Source organism: Panthera leo, chromosome A3 (assembly GCF_018350215.1).
Source record: "Panthera leo isolate Ple1 chromosome A3, P.leo_Ple1_pat1.1, whole genome shotgun sequence".
Taxonomy (NCBI): domain Eukaryota; kingdom Metazoa; phylum Chordata; class Mammalia; order Carnivora; family Felidae; genus Panthera; species Panthera leo.
Genome location: NC_056681.1, coordinates 61098349 through 61122817, shown reverse-complemented (window position 1 = coordinate 61122817; position 24469 = coordinate 61098349). Strand labels below are relative to the sequence as shown.

Below are 24469 nucleotides of genomic sequence, written 5' to 3'. Positions count from 1 at the left end.
ATTTCTCCCCAAATATACTGTCTGAGATCTGAAATGTAAATTCTTTAGTTTAAAACCAAGGCACTCAATATGTCCAAAAGCAATAAAAATGAAAATACTAGGGGCACCTGGGTGGTTTAGTCACTTAAGCGTCTGACTCTTGATTTTGGGTCGGGTCATGATCTTACAGTTAGTGAGTTCGAGCCCCGTATTGGTCTCCATGCTGACAGCATGGAGCCTGCTTGGGATTCTCTCCCTCTCTCTCTTAAAATAAATAAACTTAAAAAATTTTTAGTTAAAAAAAAAATTAAAATACTAATTCCAGCTAAACCTACAGAATTAAAGGTATTCAGGTTTGTGGTAATTCACAAAATTACCACAAAAATTTTTTTTCATGCCTTCTGGACCAAGGTAAGATTGCCCTTTCTGGTCCACTTGTTCTTCTAGTCCACAACATACTTTTATGGTTTATAATCTAGAAAATGTATGTATTCTAAGGCAGGAGAGTTCAGAATAAATATATCAGCAATCTGAACAAAATGGCTATATCATCCTAAAGGAGATATCTCCCTAAAGGCTATATCTCCCTAAAGGAGAAGCAAGGTGGACCAAGGAACCCAACAGAAATAGAGCCAAAAGGTTGAACTCAGTGCTTTGTTCCACTTATTAACTGTCCAATATTTCCTATTCAATTGTGCAGCATCTGTGATACATCTATTATGCACTAGACAATCTAAAATACAGTTGTAAAATAGGACAGAGCTATCAACTGTTGTTATTTTTGTTTTCTTCAACCTTCCTGATAAGTTTTCAAATTCTAGTACTTCCTTTAAAATCAAGAAAAATTCTGGGGTGCCTGGGTGGCTCAGTTGGTTAAGAATCCGATCTCGGCTCGGGTCATGATCTCACGTTCATGAGATAGAGCCCCACACTGAGCTATGAACTGACAGTGTGGAGCCTGCTTGGGATTCTCACCCTCTCTCTCTGCTCCTGTCCCACCCCCAAAATAAATAAATACACTTAAAAAAAATCTTTAAAATCAAGAAAAATTTAGGAACAATCTTAATTTTGGATCCTCCATCTTCAATCACTACTCTACCTTCTATTATAACTAAATTATTCTCTTTTTAAAATATTGGTTGTTAGTCAAGTATTTTTAGCCTATCATGTGTCCTTAGGTTTTTATTTTAGTCATTTATTTCTCATTCCTTTCCCTATATTCCGTGACAATATACTTTATCTCTACTGCCTAGTTGTACCTTCTTCATCTTCCTTGGCCTTATCTTCCTCTTTCCTGAAAATTAACTCTGAAAAACCTTCAAGGCTCAGGCTTAGGCCCTATCCATCCCTGTATCTTCAGTTATTCGCAAATGATGAGCCATAAAATTAAATCTAACTCAGATCTTGAGTCCCTGATCTAAATATCCAACTGACTACCCTCCACAATCACCGCCTGCCTTAACATATCCAGATTCAAGTTATGATCTCAAAAACCAATGCTGCAAAATATTTTCTTTTGTCCCCTATCTCAGTGAAGAGTGGCCACCATCCACCCAGTTACATGATCTAGAAACCTAAGACTTCATCCTTCACCACATCCTTTACCTCTGTCCATCATTATGTGCTCCCATTATATGTCCCCATACATTTCAAACAACTCCTACATCCATCTTCTTGTTTCCATCTCCACTATTATCACTATTATGTAGTCCACGCCTATCCTTTTTCAAGGGGATCAGTACAGTAGCCTCTTATTGGGGCCTTTCAAATCTACTCTCCTTCCCACAAATTCAGTCACTCTTCCCACTGCAGCAAATGTGGTCTCTTAAAAATTTAAATCTTTTTTTTTTTAATTTGAGAGAGACATGTGTGCACACACACATACGTGTGAGTGGGGGAGGGGGGAGGGGGGAGGGAGAGAGAAGTTTGGGGGGGGGAGGGAGATCCCAAGCAGGCTCCACACTCAGTGTGAAGCCTGGCAAGGGGCTCAATCCCACGACCCTGGGATCATGACCTGAGCCAAAATTAAGAAACCGACACTCAAATGACTGGCCACCTAGGTGCTCCTGCAAAATTTAAATCTTATAAAGTTATCCTAAGTAAGTCCTGCTTAAGACCCTTCAGGGGCTTCTTAACTTTTTTAAGTTTATTTATTTTGAGAGAGAGAATGAGAACACAAACAGGAAAGGAACAGAGAAAGAAGGAAAGAGAATCCCAAGCAGGCTCCATCCACACTGTCAGCACAGAGCCCACTGTGGGACTCAAATTCACTAATGGTGAGATCATGACCTGAACCAAAATCAAGAGTTGGATGCTTAACCAACTGAGCCACTGAGGTGCAGGGGGGTTCTTTCTGCTCTTGGGTAGGATAAAAGTCCAAAACCAATAAAAGGTCTGCAGGTTCCTGCACTGTCTGACTCCAATTTATCTCTAGTCTCATCTTATTCCATGTTTCTCCCTCACTCTACACTTCATTTATAGCGACCTCCTTTCATTTTCTAGAACATTCCACACATGCTCCTTTCCATCACAGGGCTTTTGTGATGCTCTTCTCCTTTTCTGGAATACTTTTTTCTCCCATGTGGCAGCCATAATAATGCCCCCCACCATGTCCATGTCCTAATTCCTAGAATTTGTGAATATATTACCTAACATGCCAAAAGGGACTTTGTGGATGTGATTAAGGATTTTGAGATTGGAAGATTATCCTGGATTACCCAGGTGAACCTAATGACTTCACAAGAGTCCTTATGAGAGAAAGGTAGGAGAGTTTGTGAGAGAAGGAGATGTGACAATGTAAGTAAAAGGTCAGGGTCACAGAGAGATCTGCAGATAAAGCAAGGGGCACTAATGAAGGTAGGTAGTCAGCCTCTAGAAGCTGGAAAAGGAAAGGAGGTGGACTGTCCCTTAAAGCAACAGAAGGAACACACCCTAGTCAACACACCGATTTTAGGACTTCTGGCCACCAAAACTATAAGATAATAAACTTATGTTGTTTTAAGTCACTGGGTTTGTGGAAATTTTTACAGCAGAATTAAGCAACTAAGAAACCCACCTTCACCACTGAATGACATATTTCACTGATTTCAGGTCAAATGCATTTTTAAGACTCCCCTGAAATCCTTAATTGAGGCAAATCCCCCTTTTATACATTATCAAGGTATCCTTTAAATCACCAAAGTTGTAACTGTATAATTATTTACATAATTGATTATTTGACTCATGCATTCTCCCTTATTTAGATTGAAGCTCCACAACACTAGGAACTCCATCTAATTTTGTGTACCTAAGTACCTGGCAAAGTACCTGGCACATAGCAAGTACTCATGGATTTTTTAACCCGCTGTCCTCTACCCATCAGTAATGCCATTTTGGTAGGTAACCTATGGAGGGTCTTTTCTCAGCCATCTTGCTTGGCACTAAATGGGCCCTAAATCTGAAGAGCAGGGAGTTTCTTCAACTCAAAGAAATTTTCTTCTATTACATATTTGCTTATTTCCTCTCTTCAGTCCCTTTGTTCTCTACTTCTGAAATTTCTATTAGATGGATTATTAGAACTTTTGTATACCCCAATTCTTTGTGCCCTTTATGCAGCATTCCAGAACTAGAATTATTCAACTTTCAGACTGCTAATCTGATCTTCAGCTGTATCTACTCTGCTTACCAGTCCATTTATATGTAAATTTTACATATAATCAATGAAATCAGAACACAGAGATTTCCAATTGATCCTTTTACAACAGTCAGTTATGAACTAGCCTCTCATCCTTCTAATATATATTATGTTTAATTTCTAAATTATATTGTGCTTGTTCTGCAAATTCAATTTCCTTTGAGTATTAAGTCATTCACGATGTGGGTTTCCTTAAATATTTTGTAACGCTAGTTGTACAATATGCCCTTTTACCTATCTGCACACACTGTATCTACTTATTGCAGCCTCCTCTGCAAATTTTGTGGGAGGATCTAGATGTGGTTTGGGTAGGGTGGGGTGGCAGTTTTTTTGTTCTTCACTAGGAATTCCAGCCCCTCTTTAGACAGTCAGTAGCTTTCCTGGAGCACTCTTCTCCCTGGAGCACTTAGGAAGACTTAGCTGGTCTGAGTGCTGTTCATTAATCAGCCTGACCACTGAAGAACAGAATTTGTAGCAAGAAGCAGTTTTTCTTTGATCTAAAAAAACAGAAGTTCTTAATATAAAGTCCCTAAAAAAGTTTTGGGAGTTCTACAAAATCCCAGAAATTACATCCAAAATTACTTTTCTTATGTGCATTTTTCTAAGTAGAAGGTTTATAGCTTTCCTACAATATCCAAAGGGTTCTGTGACTCTAAAAAAGTTAAGAACCAATGCTTAAGGATTTAGGAAGGAAGATTTTTAATGTAAATCTGAGGGTTTTCTTTTTTTTCAAGTTTTCTGTGTTTTCTTCCTCTCAAAAATAGTGCTAGCTTAGTAAGAATGTTAACTAGTGGAGCTGGTTGACCAAGATTTCATTATATTTATATATGTTATGATAAAGTCATAAACAAATGGGATGGAACCATCTTCAAAAAGGATAAGAGAGAATGTTATATTCACAAAATAACAACGAGCTACTGCAGGAGAACTTATCAGAGGTTCTTTTTTTTTTAAACTTTATTTATTTTTGTGACCCAGTATGTGATCTATCTTGGAGAATGTTCCATGTGCACTCGAGAAGAAAGTATATTCTGTTGCTTTGGGATGCAGAGTTCTAAATATATCTGTCAAGTCCATCTGGTCCAATGTATCATTCAGGGCCCTTGTTTCTTTATTGATCCTGTGTCTAGATGATATATCTATTGTTTAAGTGGAGTATTAAAGTCCCCTGCAATCACCACATTCTTATCAATAAGGTTGCTTATGTTTGTGATTAATTGTTTTATATATTTGGGGGCTCCTGTATTTGGCGCATAGACATTTACAATTGTTAGCTCTTCCTGATGGATAGACCCTATAATTATTATATAATGCCCTTCTTCATCTCTTGTTACAGCCTTTAATTTAAAGTCTAGTTTGTCTGATATAAGTATGGCTACTCCAGCTTTCTTTTGACTTCCAGTAGCATGATAGATAGTTCTCCCTCCCCTGACTTTCAATCTGAAGGTGTCCTCAGGTCTAAAATGAGTCTCTTGTAGACAGCAAATAGATGGGTCTTGTTTTTTTATCCATTCTGATACCCTATGTCTTTTGGTTGAAACATTTAGTCCATTTACATTCAGTGTTATTATTGAAAGATATGGGTTTAGAGTCATTGTGATGTCTGTAGGTTTCATGCTTGCAGTGATGTCTCTGGTACTTTGTGGTCCTTGCAACAGAATCCCCCTTAGGATCTCTTGTAGGGCTGGTTTAGTGGTGATGAATTCCTTCAGCTTTTGTTTGTTTGGGAAGACCTTCATCTCTCCTTCTATTCTGAATGACAGACTTGCTGGATAAAGGATTCTTGGCTGCATATTTTTTTCTGTTCATCACATTGAAGATTTCCTGCCATTCCTTTCTGGTCTGCCAAGTTTCAGAAGATAGATCTGTCACTAGTCTTATCAGTCTCCCTTTATATGTTAGAGCGTGTTTATCTCTAGCTGCTTTCAGAATTTTCTGTTTATCCTTGTATTTTGCCAGTTTCACTATGATATGTCATGCAGAAGATCGATTCAAGTTACGTCTGAAGGGAGTTCTCTGTGCCTCTTGGATTTCAATGCCTGTTTCCTTCCCCAGATCAGGGAAGTTCTCAACTATGATTTGTTCAAGTACACCTTCAGCCCCTTTCTCTCTCTCTTCCTCTTCTGGTATCCCTATTATACGGATATTGTTGTACTTGATTGCATCACTTAGTTCTCTAATTCTCCCCTCATACTCCTGGATTTTTTATCTCTCTTTTTCTCAGCTTCCTCTTTTTCCATAATTTTATCTTCTAATTCACCTATTCTCTCCTCTGCCTCTTCAATCCGAGCTGCTGTCACCTCCATTGTATTTTGCACCTCATTTAGAGCATTTTTTACCTCCTCATGACTGTTTCTTAGTCCCTTGATCTCTGTAGTAATAGATTCTCTGCTGTCCCCTATACTTTTTTCAAGCCTAGCGATTAATTTTATGACTATTATTCTAAATTCATGGTCTGTTATATTGCTTAAATTGTTTTTGATCAATTCGTTAGCTGTCACTACTTCCTGGAGTTTCTTTTGAGGAGAATTCTTCTGTTTCGTCATTTTGGATAGTCCCTGGAGTGGCGCGGAACTGCGGGACACTTCCCCGCAGTTCTGTCTGGAGTAACTTGTGTTACTGTCTGTGCTGTCTGGAGTAACTTGTGTTCGTGCGCGGGGCTGCAGTCAGACCTAATATCTGCCCCCAGCCCACCACTGGGGCCACAGTCAGACTGGTGTGTACCTTATCTTCCCCTCTCCCAGGGGTAGGACTCACTCTGATATGGTGTGGCCCCTGTCTGGGCTACCTGCACACTGCCAGGCTTGTTGTGCTGCTTTGATGGGATCTGGCCTATTAGCCGGGGTGGATCCGCAGGTGCACAGGGGTGGGAGGGGCAGGCTTAGCTCGCTTTGCCATCGGTGGTCCCCTGTGGGAGGGGACCTGCAGCACCAGGAGGGAAGCAGAACTGTCAGAGGGATGGATCCACAGAAGCACAGCGTTGGGTGTTTGCACGGTGCAAGCAAGTTCGGTGACGGGAACTTGTTCCCTTTGGGATTTTGGCTGGGGGATGGGAGAGGGAGATGGCACTGGCCAGCACCTTTGTTCCCCACCAAGCTGAGCTCTGTCTTCCAGGGCTCAACACCTCTCCCTCCCGGTGTCCTCCCGCCCTCCTGCTCTCCAAGCAGAGCTGCTGACTTTTAACATTCCAGAAGTTAAGTCCCGCTGGCTATCAGAACTCACACAGTCCGGCCCCTCCGATTTTGTAAGCCAAACTCAGGGGCTCTGCCTTGCTGGGCAGGCTGCCCCTCCACCCTGTTTATTTATTTTTGAGAGAGAGAGAGAGAGAGAGAGAGAGAGAGAGAGACAGACGGCAGGGGAGGAGCAAGGAGAGAGGGAGACACAGAATGTGAAGCCGGCTCCAGGCTGTGAGCTGTCAGCACAGAGCCCAATGAGGGGCTTGAACTCACGAGTAGTCTCAAGATCATGACCTGAGTGGAAGTCAGGCGTTTAACCAACTGAGCCACCCAGGAGCCCCTCCTTGAACCTATTAGAGGTTCTAAAGTCTTAAATAACTTTAAAAATACTCGCACTTTCTTTTCATTTGATATTCTTATTAATGAAGGTATCCTCTAAACCAACAAATGTACTGAATGGCTGAGACATCTGACCCAAATAGTGATTGTTCAAGGGAGAGACAAAATATCAATTTCAGAAATAATTAATGATCAATGTTCTAAGGAAAATAATTTAGAGTACACTACACATCTTGTTAGTCTTTGCACATCCAGTACCTGCTGGATAAATATTTAGTGAATCAATAAAGAAATGGAAAAATGATTTAGTTTTAACCTAATATTTTAAGAATTATCACTTCCTTAGGAAGATTTTAAATGATTCATAAAGTAGAAAGATAGCAGAACTAAAAAAAGACAAATATAAAAGCTTATGCTAATAATATGGTAAATGCAACACACAAAAGTAAAATACCTAAGAATCCTATTGAATCAAAAGCAGATTAAATCAACTTTTCAAAAACATTATCACAAAGATATCTTTGTGTATCTATTAGGTAATGGTTTTGTCATTTGTCAAAGACTTATTAGGGGAGCAAAATGATATTTTGGTCTCTACATTTTAAAATCTCCAGAGAAAAGATAAACAAGATCAAAAGAAAAGAATAAAAATCATAAAAAAATGGTAAAGAGGGCCCACAAGGAAAATTCAAGAAGCTCTGGTGGTTCTAACAAAAGGAATAAAATATGCAGTAACTACCTTTTCATATATTAGAAAAAAAGCAGGGGCGCCTGGGTGGCTCAGTTGGTTAAGCATTTGACTTTGGTGTAGATCACGACATCATGGTTGGTGAGTTCCAGCCCTGCATCAGGTAAACTTGAGCCCTGCTTCAGGTGAGCTCTGCTTCTCTCTCTCTCCCTCCCTCCCTCCCTCTCTCTCTGTCTTCTGCCCCTCATGGTATTCTCCCTCTCTCTCTGCCCCTCGCTCACTGGTACCCTCAATCTCTCTCTCAAAAAAAAAAAAAAAAAAAAGGCAAACCAAAGTATTTCTATTATTGTATGAAAGGTTAAACAAAAGTTTATATATGCCTTCTGGCTAAGAAAAAGCAGGGGCAAACATAAGAAAACCTCTCTTGAAAAGACTGAAGAGCTATTAATGTTGAAAGATGATAAAAGAAACAAAGTCATCTCTCTACATCTAAAATTTTTAAAACTGAAAAATTAAAAAGGTTAAACATTTTTCTGCCTGGAGATGGGGCTTAAACCAGATTTCTCATGAGCTTTTTCAGTTCTACAGTCTGATGTATGGAGAAAAATGTCCAACTCCTTTCAACGTAAAAGAGTCCTAAGTTACTACGCATAGAGAAGGAATTTTTCTTTTTTGACCTGCCAGGTTTCTAATGGTCAATGTTATATCCCAAGATCCAATTAAAACCAGCAGTACAACCACAGTAAGGAACAAAATAAACATACCTCCTGTTCTTCCATTACCAATCTGCAGAGCAGGCTGAAGGCTTCTTTCATTTTGCAATAAATGAGGCAAATGATAATAAATGCTTGGCACTTGAAGAGATTTTTTGCTTGTTAACTCCTTTAATAGTTTTAGGGTATTATCTAAAACAAAAAAGCAAAATTAATGCACAGGGTCACCTTACTTACAGAAATTGCTGATTTCGCAAATACAGCAGTAAAAATTTATGAGAACTAGAACTAAAGAATTTTCTTTCTTGATTTCATACTTTGGTAAACAAGATCTCCCTTTAAAATGAAAAAGACACTTCAGCCAGAGTCTCGGAGTCTGATGCTGACAGCACTTGAAGGAAGCTAAAAAGGTCAGCCAAAGTACCAGGAGAAGGTAGAAGGCTTTCATCACTTGCTATTGTAATGGCTCAGAATTTAGGCCCTGCAGAACACACACTAATAAACATGCTACCCGTTGGGGTGCCTGGGTGGCTCAGTCGGTTGAGCGTCCAACTTCAACTCAGGTCATGATCTCACACTTCGTGAGTTCGAGCCCAACGTCGGACTCTGTGCTGACAGCACAGAGCCTGGAGCCCGCTTCAGATTCTGTGTCTCCCCCTCTCTCTGTCCCTCCCCTGCTCATGCTCTGTCTTTCTCTGTCTCAAAAAAAAAAAAAAAAAAATTAAAAAAAAATTTTTTAAACATGCTACCCGTTTATGAAAACATAGTAAGCACATTCACCACCCATAATTTTCTCTTTCCTTATGCTATTCTATTTTACCAAATTTTCAAATGGAAGATATTTTTTTCAAAGAAATTCAAGTACAATAATTTAAACAGCACAATTTAAGACAGATCCTAACTTTCAAATCATTTTCCAGTTTTTCTTGGAGGAATTAATGAATCTTTTAATATAACATGAAATAAAAACTCTGATCTGGTAGGCAACATTTTAAAATCCCAACAGTAATTTAACATTTTAAATATGGAAGTCAGCAATAAGGACTTAAAGCTTCAAAAAAGATTTCATGTGAAGCAATATGAAGACTCCATTAAAAATATAAGAACCAAAAATTCACCAAAAACTGCAAATGACTGTGATATGTTTAATGAAATTAATGTTTAATCTTATAAGTAAAGAAACAATTATAAATTACAAGGCACCAATTTCAATCTATCAAGTTAGCAGATCAAATGCTATTAAATTTTGGTGATAATCTGATATATGTTACAGCTATTCAAGACAGCATCAAAAACCCTAAAACATTTCTGTCTTATTACTCAATCATTTCCCTTTTAGGAATTTTACTTTCATGCTCTCAATAAATATTTAGCGATCATCTACTTTGTCCCAGCCACTGTGTCATGTGTTTGGAAATCAACAGACATTAAAACATAGATCCTTGTTTTTAAGGAAGTCATAATCTAATAAAAGTAACTTAAGGGCTACCAGAAATGTGACCAAGTTATACATAAAGACATCCATCACAGAGTTATAAACTAGGGAGAGAAAATAACACAGAAAAATCTTATTTGCCTAATAGTAAAATTGTTTAATATATTATGGTATATGGTTAACTGACAAAAGGCCATTAAAAACGGTATTTTTGAAAAATATTAAATGACACAATAAATGCTAATAGCATAATTTCAAAAGTAAAAATCAGGCTATAACAATTACAATTTTGAAGATAAACTTGCATGGAAAAAAGACTAGAAGGAAATGAAAAAATGTTAAGAGAAATCACTCGACAGCAGGCTTATAGGTGATTTTTTATTATCTATTCCATTCCATACTTTTAAATGTTATTGCGCCACAACACAAATTTCACAATCAGGAGGAGAAGACAGAGCATGAAAATTCAAAAGTAAGGTAATGTAGTGGAGTGCCTGGGCTGGTTAAGCATCCAACTTTGGCTCAGGTCATGATCTCATGGTTCAAGGGTTCAAGCCCTGCGTGAGCTCTGTGCTGACAGCTCAGAGCCAGGAGCCTGCTTTCGATTCTGTGTCTCCCTCTCTCTCTGCCCCTCCCCTGATCACACTCTGTCTCTCTTTCTCTCAAAAATAAATATGAAAAAAAGTTTTTTTTTTTTTAAATAAGGTTAGGTAGTGAATCTAAAGACAAGAAGAATAAATGGTAAAAGATGATGCTAAATGAAAAGGTATATTAATCTTGAAAGACTTATGTGTAAAAACACATTTATGTGTGTAAAAACACCAAGTTAAATTTTAATTTCATTTGGAATATATTTTTGAAGAGATCTGGGTTTTTGCTCTAGTTGGTGAAATTTACACAACTGAAATCTAAATCAATTATTACTCTCTTAAAATCAAACTTAGCAATTAATAAAAATTGTTTTATAATTTACCATTATACAAAGTTTTGTGCAATGTTTCTCTCTGAAAAGAGTAATATATGCTGGTTGATAAGCTACTTTATACAACTTTCAAATAAATTATTTCACATAACCCTTTGAAAACATAACTTTTATGAAACTAAAAATATCATTTGTACCTGAAAACTTATTTAATGCATCCTTACTTCCATTTGTTTCTGCTCCTACACGCTTGAACTGCTGTACAATGGCATTTAATTCAGAAGAGCGCTGCGAGATTCTATGTTCAGCTATACGAAGACGTTCTTTCAAGGCAAGAAACTCTCGTTGATAAGCAATCAGTTTTTCTAGAAGCAAAACCAAAGGTTTTTAATATATTTCTTTAAAAAAAGAAGAAACATAAAACCTAACTGTAAGATTAGAAATTTTAAAGTCACATTTTTCAGAAAGATGTTCATTTACGTATTGATACAGAACTGAAAAAAGAGCCCCAACCCTTATACATAGCAAAGCTACAACTAACCCTAATGCTCTTAATATCTGTAAGAATGCAAACACTTTCTACTTAGTCTTTCAGAAATGTAAAGACAGGGAGAAAAAGGACAAAGTTTTTAGAATTAACATTTCAGGCATACTACTAACATCATTTCTCAAAAGGTTCAAACAAATATAAAGACCTTATTTGTATTAAGATAAAGTATTGAAACTGATAATATAATTAATAAAATGAATATTACCTTTTTTATAGCATTATCATTAATTTCTATAGGCTTTTTCCTCTGTACTTCCAATTCTGCAAAGATTTCCCTAAGCCAGACTTTGGTCAAATTCCTGATTCCTAGGGGCGCCTGGGTGGCTCAGTCGGTTAAGTGTCCAACTTTGGCACGGGTCATGATCTCCTGGTCAGTGGGTTCGAGTTCTGCGTTCAGCTCTGTGCTGACAGCTCACAGCCTGGTGCCTGCTTTGGATTCTGTGTCTCCCTTTCTCTCTGCCCCTCCCCCACTCATGCTCTGTCTCTCTCTCTCAAAAATAAACAAACATTACAAAAAAAAATTTTTTTTAATTCCTTATTTCTAAAACTTCTTATTAGGCAGGTGTAAAATGACTCCAGTTAACAGTCATCCATTTTAATTTGAGAGAATCACAGGTCAGGAAAACCTGGTTTGGGAAATAAAGTGTATTTCATGAGGATAAATGCAGGCATTGAAACAACAGTATCAGACAGCTCAGAGACAAAGTGCACAGTGAGACGATGCCTAAGGACAGAATCTGACATTAAAATCTAAGAGATGGTGGAAGACAAACCATTCATTAATTTTGATCAGCAATGCTGAAAGGTAGTTGAGGGATATGGGAGTAGTATGAGCAATTTCTACAACCTCATTAAACTAAGAGAAACCAGAACAATGGTTTTCAACTTCTGTATCAAGCTGGATAATCCAAGGCTACTATTTTGATATCTAAACAAAACACACCTTAGAAAGACTACTTTTTATTTAATATTATTATCTCTGCCTTCTTCAAGGACAGACTCAATAAGAAACAGACCTAAAAAAAATAAACCTACATGGTTATAAAGATATTCTTAACAACAGGCAATTATCTTGTTCCTTGTCCCTTACACAAAAGCTCACACAATAAACATCTCTTCAGAATTCTGTGGCAGGGAAAAAAAGTCTGCCCTGCTCAATTGTCATTCTTCCATACATTGAACAATCACCATATAAGCAGCTATATTCTCCTTAACTTGCTGGCTTTAGGAGGGAAGAAAAGAAAAAGAAGGCTGTGATTAGGAGGGGCATATAGGGAGCTTCAGAGTGCCAGCTAGGTCCTATTGACTGCTCTGGGTAGTGGTTCAAAAAAATTCATCACTATACATTCATATTTTAGGCGCATATATTCATAATAAAAGAAATGTTAAAAACATACTATTCACAAACACAAAACTATAAACAATTATACTCTAACAAAAACTAAAAGAATTGTAACAAGAGATATGCAAGATTCATATGATGGGGGCACCTGGGTGGCTCCATTGGTGAAGCGTCCGACTTCAGCTCAGTTCATGATCTTGCAGTTCGTGAGTTTGAGCCCTGCATCGGGCTCTGTGCTGACAGCTCAGAGCCTGGAGTCTGCTTCAGATTCTGTGTCTCCCTCTCTGTCCCTAACCTGCTCACACTCTCTGTCTTTTAAAAATAAACAAGCATTAAAAAAATTTTATAAGATTCATGTGATGAAAACTACAAACCCTTTACTGAAACCTCTAATGGAAGAGTTAATGAAGTCATCTCTCAATCCTAAGCGAGAAGATTCAATCTTGTAAAAAAAAAAAAAAAAAAAGATAAATTCTACCCTAAGTTTAATTATAAATTCAATTCATTATCTTTCAAAAGAACACTGAAACTTTTTTGGTATATGAGTTTTGACACATGACTCTAAAATTCATCTACAGGAGAGAGTGTTTCTGAAGAGTCAAAACAAACAAACAAACAAACAAACAATAAATAAATAAATAATAAAGGGGAATATGCTCTGAGATCAGAACACACTAGAAGGCTACAGGAATTAAAACAGTGTAGACTGCCAGGTCCGGACAGTGTGGATAAGGGCCAATTACACCAAGCAGGCTGTGTCCAAAATTAGCATGAGTAAACTTCCTCTCAGTTCTTCCCTCTTTACGTGAGCAATTTAAAATCCTCTTCTTAACACTTACACAGTGCTGAGATAGTGGTTTCTTGACATCATCTGCCCAAAAGAGAATTAGAACTCTCTGGAGAAGTAACTTTAAGATGAACCTGAAACAATTTGGTGTAAACTAAGAAAATGTTATTTACAAAAAGACAGGACTTGTCAAAAGGGCACAGCATGGTACTTAATGGGCCCCTATTGGCCAAATTAGAGACAACTTAAGTACCAAAACAAATATTGACAGTAATAGCTTATACCTATTGAATAAAATAAGAATCCATGACCTCATATATATAATAAATGAGGGGCACCTGGATGGCTCAGTCAGTTAAGAATCCAATTCCTGATTTAGGCTCAGGTCATGATCTCATGGTTTATTGGATCAAACCCCGCGTCTGGCCCTGTGCTCTCAGCTCTCAACCCTGCTTTGGGTTCTCTCTCTCCCTTTCCCTTTGCCCGTCCCCTGCTCTCTCGCTCAAAATAAACATTAATAAAATAATAAACAAAAATTAACAAGTGAGGGAGATGTGTTTCTTTTAGTAGAATGCAAGCTAATAAATGTAGAAGGAATGATGGATGTTGGAAAATTACCATTTTACAACTATCATAGCAATAACTGATTCAGGCAAGAATCAAAAATGGATGCTAAAACCAGCAGATCAAAGTTTTCTGAGGAACAAATGGGGTATGTATGTCACCTCAGGGTATCTCCCTACAAAGTACTTACTAATTTACAAAAGGAAAAAATGCTAACTTTACTACGAAGAAACCTGCCAGATATCTAACTTATGTGATCAAAGTTCATGTCAGCACCCAGAAAACAGATACAACGTGCCTCTGATATGATACACAGAGGACACACCTCATTTATGTGGCATTCCTGCCAAAAAATGCATGATCTGAATCTAATCTCAAGGAAACATCACACACATCCAAACTGAGAGATAATGTACAAAACAAAAAGCTTGTATTATAAAAAATGTCAAGGTCATCAAAGACAAAGGCTTACTAGGAACTATCACAGATTAAGAGACTAAAGGAGTCATGACAACAAAATGCAAAGCACAGCCATGGACTGAATCCTAGACCGGACAAACTAAATGCAACAAAGAACATTACTGGAAAAAATAACAGAATATACAGTAGATACTGTGCCAATGTTAAATTCCCTAAGTATGATCCTTATACTGTAGTACTTAAACAGAATTCCTTGTTCCTAGGAAACAAACATTAAATTATTTAGGGGTAAAAGGCATGATTTCTGTAATTTACTCCCAAATGGTTCTGAAAAGAAACTACAACAAATTGATAGAAAGGTTATGTTCATAACAGATGATATGTATAGAAAAGTCATTTTGTACTACCCTTGTAACTCTTCTTCAGTTGAAACTTTTGAAAATAAGTTTTCAAGGGGCTCCTTAAAGTCGGTTAAGTGTCTGACTTCGGCTCAGGTCATCATCTCACAGTTCATGAGTTGGAGACCCGCATCAGGCTCTCTGCTATTGGCATGGAGCCTGCTTCGGATCCTCTGTACCCCTCTCTCTCTGCCCCTCCCCTCCCCCTCTCTCAAAATAATCAAATAAATAAACTTAAAAATGTAAGTTTTTAAAAAGTAAGCAGGAGGGACAGGATGACATACAGGTTAGGTCTTTTAGCAGCTCTTGAGTGGGAAGATGGGATATGGACTTGAGGGCAGTCTCTGTCCCTACATTTTCTTGGTACTTTTTGAAACCAACTTCCCAGAGGCCAGCTTCACCAAGTAAAGAGAGTAACCAGTCCCAATGGATAAATACCCCCATCCCTAATTCCAAAGTGCTGTCCTGCTTTCAGATGACCTGGCCATGCTTGTGAAAAGACCCCTTGGGCCCATGAAGTACTGGATAGAGTCCTAAGTATCTTCTTTCAGGGCCAGATACTAGTGCTGCTCTTAGCCCAAAGCCCACAGCTATGAAAGGGTTCCAATTGGGCCATTTCCCATCTCTCACATCCATCCTTTGTTTCTAACTCCACCCTTCCGCATTCAAAGGGTTCTCTCCATGACATCAGAGCAAGTCCATACTCCAGCCAGAAAGCCATGTCAGTGAAAAAGAGTATGTGTGGTGTAAAGCCTTGAGCTAGTCCTGCCAGGAATACCACAGAACGCTGTTGGCTCCTCCAAACAGAAAGGAGTTACATATGATCTTTACACAGCTCTCCTGTGCAGTCCATCCTCCATCATCTACCCAAACACAGGCTCACTAGTGACTTCTAGAATTTTCTCCACCTATATTTCCCATAGTACTATACTGCTCCCTTGAGGAGAGTAGTGTATCATCCCAGAAGTTCACACTTTAGCATAACATAAAAACAGTTTCTTCAAATTTGTGATTACGTGTTTGACAATTCTCTGTTTTCAACATTACTAGCACAATTCCTTTTTTTTTTTTTTTTTGCTTTTCTTTAATCATTTCAATCAGTTTCTATGGGGGAGGGGACATGGCAAGACGGTGTGGGAAACTCTTATATTATCATCTTACCAGGAAATGCCTAGTTTGTTTGTTTTGTTTTATTGTAGACAGAACCTAACTTAAAAAAAATTTTTTTTTGTAAGTTTATTTGAGAGAGAGAGAGAGGGAGAGAGCATACAAGCAGGGGAAGAGAGAGAGGGAGAGGGAGAGAATCCCGAGCAGGCTCTGCACTGTCAGCTCAGGGCTTGAACTCACAAACCATGAGATCATGACCTGAGCCGAAATCAATAGTCAAACACTCAACTGACTGAACCACCCAGGTGACCCGAATCTTTTTAATTGTAGAAAATTATATATCCAGATTAGACAATGAAAGTACAAATCATGTTCTGTGAACCTAAGACTCTGAAACATACAAAATTTCCAGAGAAACCACTTTAATTCCTTCAAATCAAATAATCAAACCAGTTTTCCAGTAAAAGTGTATCTTTAGGTCTTCAAAGACTTATTAGGTTGAACCATATAAAATCGCTGATATTTGATTATTTTTAACAAAAATGGCAATTTTATATGATTCAACAATTTAAAAATAACAGCTTTGGACTCAACGATTAAAAAAATGTATAAACAGTATAGATGAAAAATTAACACAAACAAAAAGGTGCTATAAACTAAAACCCAGTATGTTATATATAAAAACAGAACAAAAAATTTCATTTTCAAACAATAGTACTTTTTTATTAGCAAGATGTGGGGGATACTACTGAGTTCTATAAGCCAACATTAAAAACTGGCTTCTGAGTGGCTCAGTCGGCTAAGCATCTGACTCTTGGATTTGGCTCAAGAAATGATCTCATAGTTCATGAGTTCAAGCCCTGTATATGGCTCTGTGCTGACAGTGTGGAGCCTGCTTTGCATTCTCTCTCTCCCTCTCTCTCCACCCTTCCCTTGCTCTGTCTCATTCTCAAAATAAAAATAAAAACAAAAACTGCCTTATGTTAAACTTAAAATTACCAAAAATTAAACCCACTTTTAAATTTCTTAATTTTAATATATATTAAACAATAAAATCCTGGCACTGGAAAGAATGTTGGTAAGTCATCTGGTCCATCCCTCTGTCCTTTAATACTACAATGAACTACTTCACACAAATATTAAAATATATATGTGTGTGTGTGTGTGACATACATACACATATATGAGCGAGGAGCTCCCTTAGTAATAGATTCCACAATTTAACAAGCTTTATTTTTCAGGAAGTCATTGCCTTTGAAAAACATTTCATTGCACATTTACCATTCTTATGCAACCATTTTTTAAAAGGAAGAAGGCCCAGATGAAATTATGGGCAATTTCCTACTTAAAAATCTCTTAAAAAATAAAAGAACTGAATTCAGAAAGGTTTAGAACTAGTCTAGAAAAGGGGAGCCTAGGTGACTTCAGTAGGTTAAGTGTACGATTTTGGCTCGGGTCATGATCTCACAGTTCATGAACTCGAGACCCATGTTAGGTTCTGTGCAGACAGCTCAGAGCCTGGAGCCGGCTTCATATTCTGTGTCTCCCTCTCTCTCTCTGCCCCTGCCCTGCTTGCATTTTCTTTCTCTCTGAAAAATAAACAAACATTTTTAAAAATTAAAAAAAAAAAAAAAAAAAGAACTGGTCTAGAAAAGCCAAAAGACATAGTGAATAGGAGTCCAAAAGACAGAGGATGAAATGAATTTGAACAATTCTAATTAGAATGGACAGCTAAAAGTTACAAACAAGACTAAGTATCTTATTCTCTAACATTACTGCTCTAACATTACTACTTGGATTGTTAAAACACAGATTGTTAAAACACAATTCTGGACCCCCACCTCAAGAGATTCTGATTCCAGTAGGCCTAACATGGTACTTAAGAATTTCTAACAAGCTCCGGGTTACCTGGGTGGCTCAGTCAGTTAAGTGTCTGACTTTGGCTCAGGTCATGATCTCACAGTTCGTGGGTTCGAGCCCTGCCATCGGGCTCTGTGCTGATAGCTCAGAGCCTGGAGCCTGTTTCAGATTCTATGTCTCCCTCTCTCTCTGTCCCTCCCCCACTCGTGCTCTGTCTCCCTCTGTCTCAAAAATAAGTAAACATTAAAAAAAATTTTTTTTGATTAAAAAAATAAAAAAAGAAGAATTTCTAACAAGCTCCAAGGTGATGCTGAGCTACCCACTAAACAGCATTAAGCCAATACTGTCCTCAAAGTAGGTCTAGACTCAGGCAGCCTGGACATTTGTGTGGTTCTGCTCCACTATGCACTAGCTGCTTCTCCTCTCTCTGGCTTACATGTTAAGAGATCCAGGGAGAGAAGGGAGCATTAAAATGTTCAGGACATAATCCTCAAGATTATACTTGGGGCATAGACATATTTTAAAATATTCAGTGGACACCTATTTCCAAGGACCTCTTAAGAATTATGTAGAATTAACAAGACCATTCAATGTCCCTAGAGTATTCCAGTCAGGATCTACCATACAAGCACGGATTAAACCTGCAGCACCCTTCTAAACTCAAAGGGAAAATGGAGCCCACTGATACACAAAATCATATACTTTATTTAGATTAAAGCAAAGAGTAAAATTCCTCTGTTCCCTTACATAATGTTTTCACTATGCTTACAAAACAGAATCCTAACTAGTGAATGAATACCAGAGAAGCTATGGGTGAGAAGTTTTCTGGAATACAATCACTGTTTCCAAGTTGTCCCCTAAGTAGTATAATCATTAACAATATCACTCAAAACAGACTTCCAGGTAAAGGCTTAGTAAGTTAAAATCTATCCACTGATCATATAAATAAAGCACAACACCTTAAGATAATCAAATGATGCTGCATATACCTATTACAACACACTCTTAGATGTAGTTTCCCACTAAATAGCTACAAATCATTTTCCTTGATTTCCCTGAAGTCAGGGAAATCTCTTTTTAGCAATTATCATAAAGTTCTAAATTCCATTATCATAGTGAAATGAGATGAAAAAACAATAAATTGCATAACTTAGGATAATGGTTTCTAGAGTATACTTAGCCATATGTTTATAACTGTTCTTTACTAAATTATATTGACCATGATTCTATTAAACCTGATTTTTAAAAATTCAGTAAGCTATAAGGAGCTTGGAGTAAAAATTATCAGACAGCCATGAACTCTTTTCCTTAAGTACTTAAACTTACTGGCAGACACTTTTCCAAAGAGGTGTTGCTTTATTCCCAAAACAAAAAATTTGTATTCCAAAAGATACAATGGTATGTATTTTCCCATGAAGTATCAAACTCAATGAACTTTTAAAATACAATCCATTTTTACATTGGAGTTATCTGTGCAGCAGTTTCTTTACAATTGTACATAAAATACATTTTCTATAAGTTAATGTATAAAATACTGCTTTATGCCAGAATAAAAGTATTAGTATTTACTATTTTAAAAAAAATCCCTTAAGACAGAGCATTTATTCTACATTAGAATCACCTTTATTTAAAAAGCATAAAATTTAAATAGAAAATAAATACATACTTATATACCTTTAAAAAATAAAAAATAAAAAGCAGGATACTAATCACTAGGCAACCCTACACTATGGACTAGCCCTACCAGCAAACGTCGTGTCCGCTTTCTGTATCTCCCTCACTAGATCTGGTTATTCATTTTTTGCTTTATTTCATGTTTTCTTCCCTCTCTTCACTTTTCTCTGTTCCTTATTATCTACCTTTCCTAATACTTTTCTGCAAAACTCTTTTCAAATTCTTCTATGTTTCTTTCCACACTTTTCATTATCATCCACAAACTTCACATCTTTCACCTCTTTATTCTTTCCTATTATTCATGTTCCCCCTATCCACCCAGAAATATCCCCACCTTTTCTGTTGTCTTTATTTTGAATTACTGAGAACTTTTTTTTGTCCAATTGACATAAATACAGTTCACTCGCTTGGAAACACTAACTTTGTAGTCTTTTGTAAACTTCACTGAAAACAATTGAGAATTTAGGATTTTTCCTTCCTGTAACCATAATGGCAACAACAACAACAAAAAGGAAACTGACAGGAAAACATTTCACAATTACTAGATAAATCAGAAAATGAATGCAGAGACAGGTAATATTACCCTAAACTCACTGTTGGTGAAATGGATTTTAAAAGTAAAATCTCAGACTAGGACTCTTCAGATGACTACATCATAAATGAATTCTGTCAAGTTCAAGATCAAGACTCCAGTTACAGATCAAAATAGACATCTCCCTATTCTTTCCACTAAGGAAAACAAAAACCCTGGACATTACATATTACAAACACAAGGAAGGTTCTTAAAGGCGTACAGAAGTCAGCAGATAGAAGGGACAATGGAACCTAAGGAACGACACAATAGTGAGTTCTCTTGAGTTTTCTTTTTGCCTCATATATTCCAGACAGAGTACTGGAGAAGCCACCATCCAGGAAACACAAACAGGAGCACACAAAAACATCCCAAGAAAAACCCACTCTCTCTAAAAAGGACTAAGGATGGGACAACCTAGCAAGGGAGAAACCTTTTAGACAATAACCACTATATTCCTGACCAAACACCATGAATACCACCATGGTCCAATCCCTACCTCACTAGCAAAAGCGAATTGGGGAGTCTAGACTTCCACCCTTATCCAAGTGTAACAAAGCCCCCCCCCACACACACACACACACACACTCACACACACACGGGCCATATCAGAAAAAAATGTACGAAGAGCCAGGACTTTCATTACCCTTCAACAGTAAAGTGCCCCCACAATGAAATATCAGTGGAGGCCAAATGGAAAGTAGTGACAGGTTCCTCCCCCTCTGCCAACCAGAGTGGCGTCACCAGATGCCTAATGGGAACCAACCTCCTACCCTTGCACAGCAGAAATGAGATGCCCCTTCCTAATGGGTATCAACAGAGGGAAAGTAAGGAGGTTGGACTTCTATCCTCACCTGGCAGTGATAAAGTGGCACTCCAACTTCCCCCCAAAAAATCGTGTAAGAGAAGGCCAGCTAAGACAGACAACTTAAACAAGGCCCAGGGTCTCATAACATAATATCTAAAATGCCCTGGATACAGCTGAAAATCACCCATCATACTGAGAATCAATAAAATCTCAACTTGAAAAAGAAAAGATACGGGGCACCTAAGTGGCTCAGTCGGTTGATCGTCCGACTTCGGCTCAGGTCATGGTATCACGGTCCGTGAGTTCGAGCCCCGCGTCCGGCTCTGTGCTGACTGCTCAGAGCCTGGAGCCTGCTTCGGATTCTGTGTCTCCCTCTCTCTCTGACCCTCCCAGTTCATGCTCTGTCTCTGTCTCAAAAATAAATAAACATTAAAAAAATTAAAAAAAAAAAGAAAAAGAAAATATAATGAATACATGCCATCACCAAGATGACACAGATGGTGGAATTATCTGACAAGGATTTGAAAGCAGCCATCATAAAAATGTTTCCACGGGCAGATTAAACAAATGACAAAGAGAAAGAAAGAAAGAAACCCTACACAAAGAAATACGAAATAAAAATTATAGAAACAAATGAAATTTTAGAACAGAAAATATGATAAATGAAATAAAAAATTTAATGTGTGGGCTCAATAGCAGAATGAAGAAGACAGAAGACAGTATCAGGGAATCTTGAGAAAGACCACCAAAATTGCCCAATCTGAACAACAAAGAGAAAAGAGACTGGAAAAAAATTTTTATGAGTGTCAGGGACCTTTGAAACTGTAACAAAAGATCTAAAATCTAACATTCTTGTCAACAGAGTCCCAGAGGGAAAACACCAAGACAGTGGGGTGGAAAAAGTATTAGAAAAAGTAATGGCTAGAGTATCCCAAATTTGGTAAAAGATATGAACATACATTAAGACGTAAGAAGCTGAGAAAATTCCAAAAAAGATAAACCCGAAGAAATCTATACCAAGAAACACCATAAATGAACTTCAGAAAACTAGAGACAAAAAGTCTTGAAAGCAGCCAGATACAAGCATCCAGCACTTCTCCCAACAGAGTGGTACAGGACACACTTCTGCTAGCAATGAATTTTGACACACATGCAAAGTGTTGTCCACCAGTAAAGCTCATTAGAGACTCAGTGTCCAAGGCTGTTATTGGAGGCTGGTCATGTAGGTAAGCTCTCTGCCTAGCACATACCAAAATTCCTGACTCTAATAAGGAAAGCAGGTGTTCAGCATAAACCAAATTGCTTGTATAAATAATTTAGGCACAATAAACCACTCTTACAATGTAGAGTCAGTTTTATATCAGTGTTTACCAAGCAAGTTACCAGATGTGAGCCAAGGTCCAGCCTTGGAAGCAGGTCTTTCTAATAATAAGCAGTCTCAGATCTGTTGTTAACTCTCTTTACAGCAGGAATCACATTTTAGATTTTTTCATGTCAATGCCTTGTAGAATGCTAGGTAATAAGTAGCTATGCCAGCGAGCTGCAAATCCTCTTAAATTAAAAAGAAAATTATCATAAGAAACTGACATGTGCAAAATTTGTCAGCATTATTTATAAGGTTAAGCTAGTGATGGTAATTATATAAAAGAATGTTATGGACCCAATAAAAATAATGACATGGGAAACATCTGTGACATATTAAGCAAAAATGTGAGCTACCCAACACTCCCAATATGATGCCAATTACATTATATTTACTATAGTAGCTCTCAAACTTTTTGGTCTCAGAACCCCTTTACAAAATTTTTCAAAAATTAGAGGACCCCAAAAGATCTTTTATGTGAATTATATCAACACTTCTCATATTAGAAATTAAAACCAATTAACATGTAAAATATTTAAAATTCTTTAAAAAATAAACCCACTACATGTTAACATAAATAACATATTTTGCCAAAAATAACTATTTTCTAAACCAAAAACATTTAATAGAGTGACATTTGCTCAAATCTCTTTAATGTCTGTCTTAACAAAATACAGCTGAATTCTCATATCTGCTTCTGCTATCTCTTTTGAGAATAAAAAAGGCAAATAACAAAATAAGTAGTATTTTTACAAAAATAGTCTTGATTTCATGAACCTCCTGAAAAGGTGTTGGGACTCATGCCCTTGAACCACACTTTGAGAATCACCAGTCCAGAAAAATGAAGGAAAATATATCAAAAATGTTAACACAGCTCTACCTGCTAGATAGATTCTGTTGACCAGGATTTTCACATTTCCATGCATTTATATTCTATTAAATAAGAGTGATATGCTAGCTTTTTTTTATGCTATTCTTGTCTACTGCCGGTTTAAGGGTGCAATGCACTTTATCCTTGTACATCATTAAACAATGGAGCCCAGAACTAGACAATTACTCATATCCCCAAAGCCTGGCTGGCAGTCTTTCGAAAGCATCACAAAAAATTCAGTTAGCTAATGTTCTGTAATAATCCAGTGTTCTCAATTTAGCCCTCCTCTAATATGTCAACCATGAATAATATCCTTTCAGAGTTAAGAATACGTCAAGCGTAGATTTCCAGACAACCTCTGAACACAGCACATGCTTAAGCAGCTTTCCAACCTGGAAAAATTAGATTAGGAAAGTGTTTTAGGAAATGGATGGTAGCCAACTAAGCTGAACATAAAATAATACCACACCAAGCCCAAGGGCTAAATCTGCCAACTTTAATACATAAACAAGAAAGGCAGCTGGCGTACCTGGCAGAATTTAGGTCTATATTCTAACCCCCTTCAGGTCCTATTTTAACATTAGGTCCTTATTTATAATACCTCAGATACTAAAGACTTTTCTTTTTTTAGAAATTCACTATGGCAAAAACTTTACACCATGATTTTATGTGTACGTATTTATACGAGCTTGGAGAATCCTAGGTATAATGGGTCTCAAGCCTGCCTGCAAACAGAATCACCTGACGGACTTTTTAAAAATGCCCAGGGACTTCTAACTTCTAGCGCAACAAATGGAGGAGGTCCACAGATTTCTCTTCCCCAAGAGCAACTATAAAGCTAGCCAAACGAGTCAAAAACAACCATTTCGGTGCTCTGGCAATCAACCAGAGACATACAACAAATTGAGAAGCGTTTATTCATGAAAACGACTGCACTTTGGGTAAGAACAGCGTAAGTATGTGGCTTTCTTGCCAGGAGCTGCCTCATCCCACCTCAGCTATATTACTTCAGAAGTTCAACAAGGAGGGGGCAGACCTTGAAACCAGCAGATTCACTGTCATTGCCAGAGGGGACTCACTTGATTGGGACTACAGGTCAAAGTGGCAATCTCTGAGGCAAATGAAAGGGTGGACCAGTGGCTCTGCTAGCCTGAGGCTACTGTACCATATGGAGCAAGCAATGGACTGGCAGACTTAAGGAGACTTAACACGGAGTTCTAGGGAGTTAG

General features: G+C 37.6%; 1 protein-coding gene across 4 annotated transcripts in view; it reads right to left on the bottom strand.

Annotated features, from left to right (window-relative positions):
• Window positions 1-24469, bottom strand: part of MGAT4A (alpha-1,3-mannosyl-glycoprotein 4-beta-N-acetylglucosaminyltransferase A) — a 115413-nt gene that overhangs the window by 61865 nt on the left and 29079 nt on the right. For 3 of the 4 annotated variants that reach the window (XR_006200628.1, XM_042932050.1, XM_042932048.1), the window contains exons 3-4: window positions 11123-11290; window positions 8620-8760 (exon numbers count right to left, since the gene is read on the bottom strand). Coding sequence is in view for 3 of the 4 variants with exons in the window: in XM_042932050.1 (XP_042787984.1) it covers window positions 8620-8760; window positions 11123-11290 (309 nt within the window). In the remaining variant the exon portion in view is untranslated. The remainder of the gene's footprint in view (window positions 1-8619; window positions 8761-11122; window positions 11291-24469) is intronic. The other variant, XM_042932051.1, reaches the window with a different exon arrangement.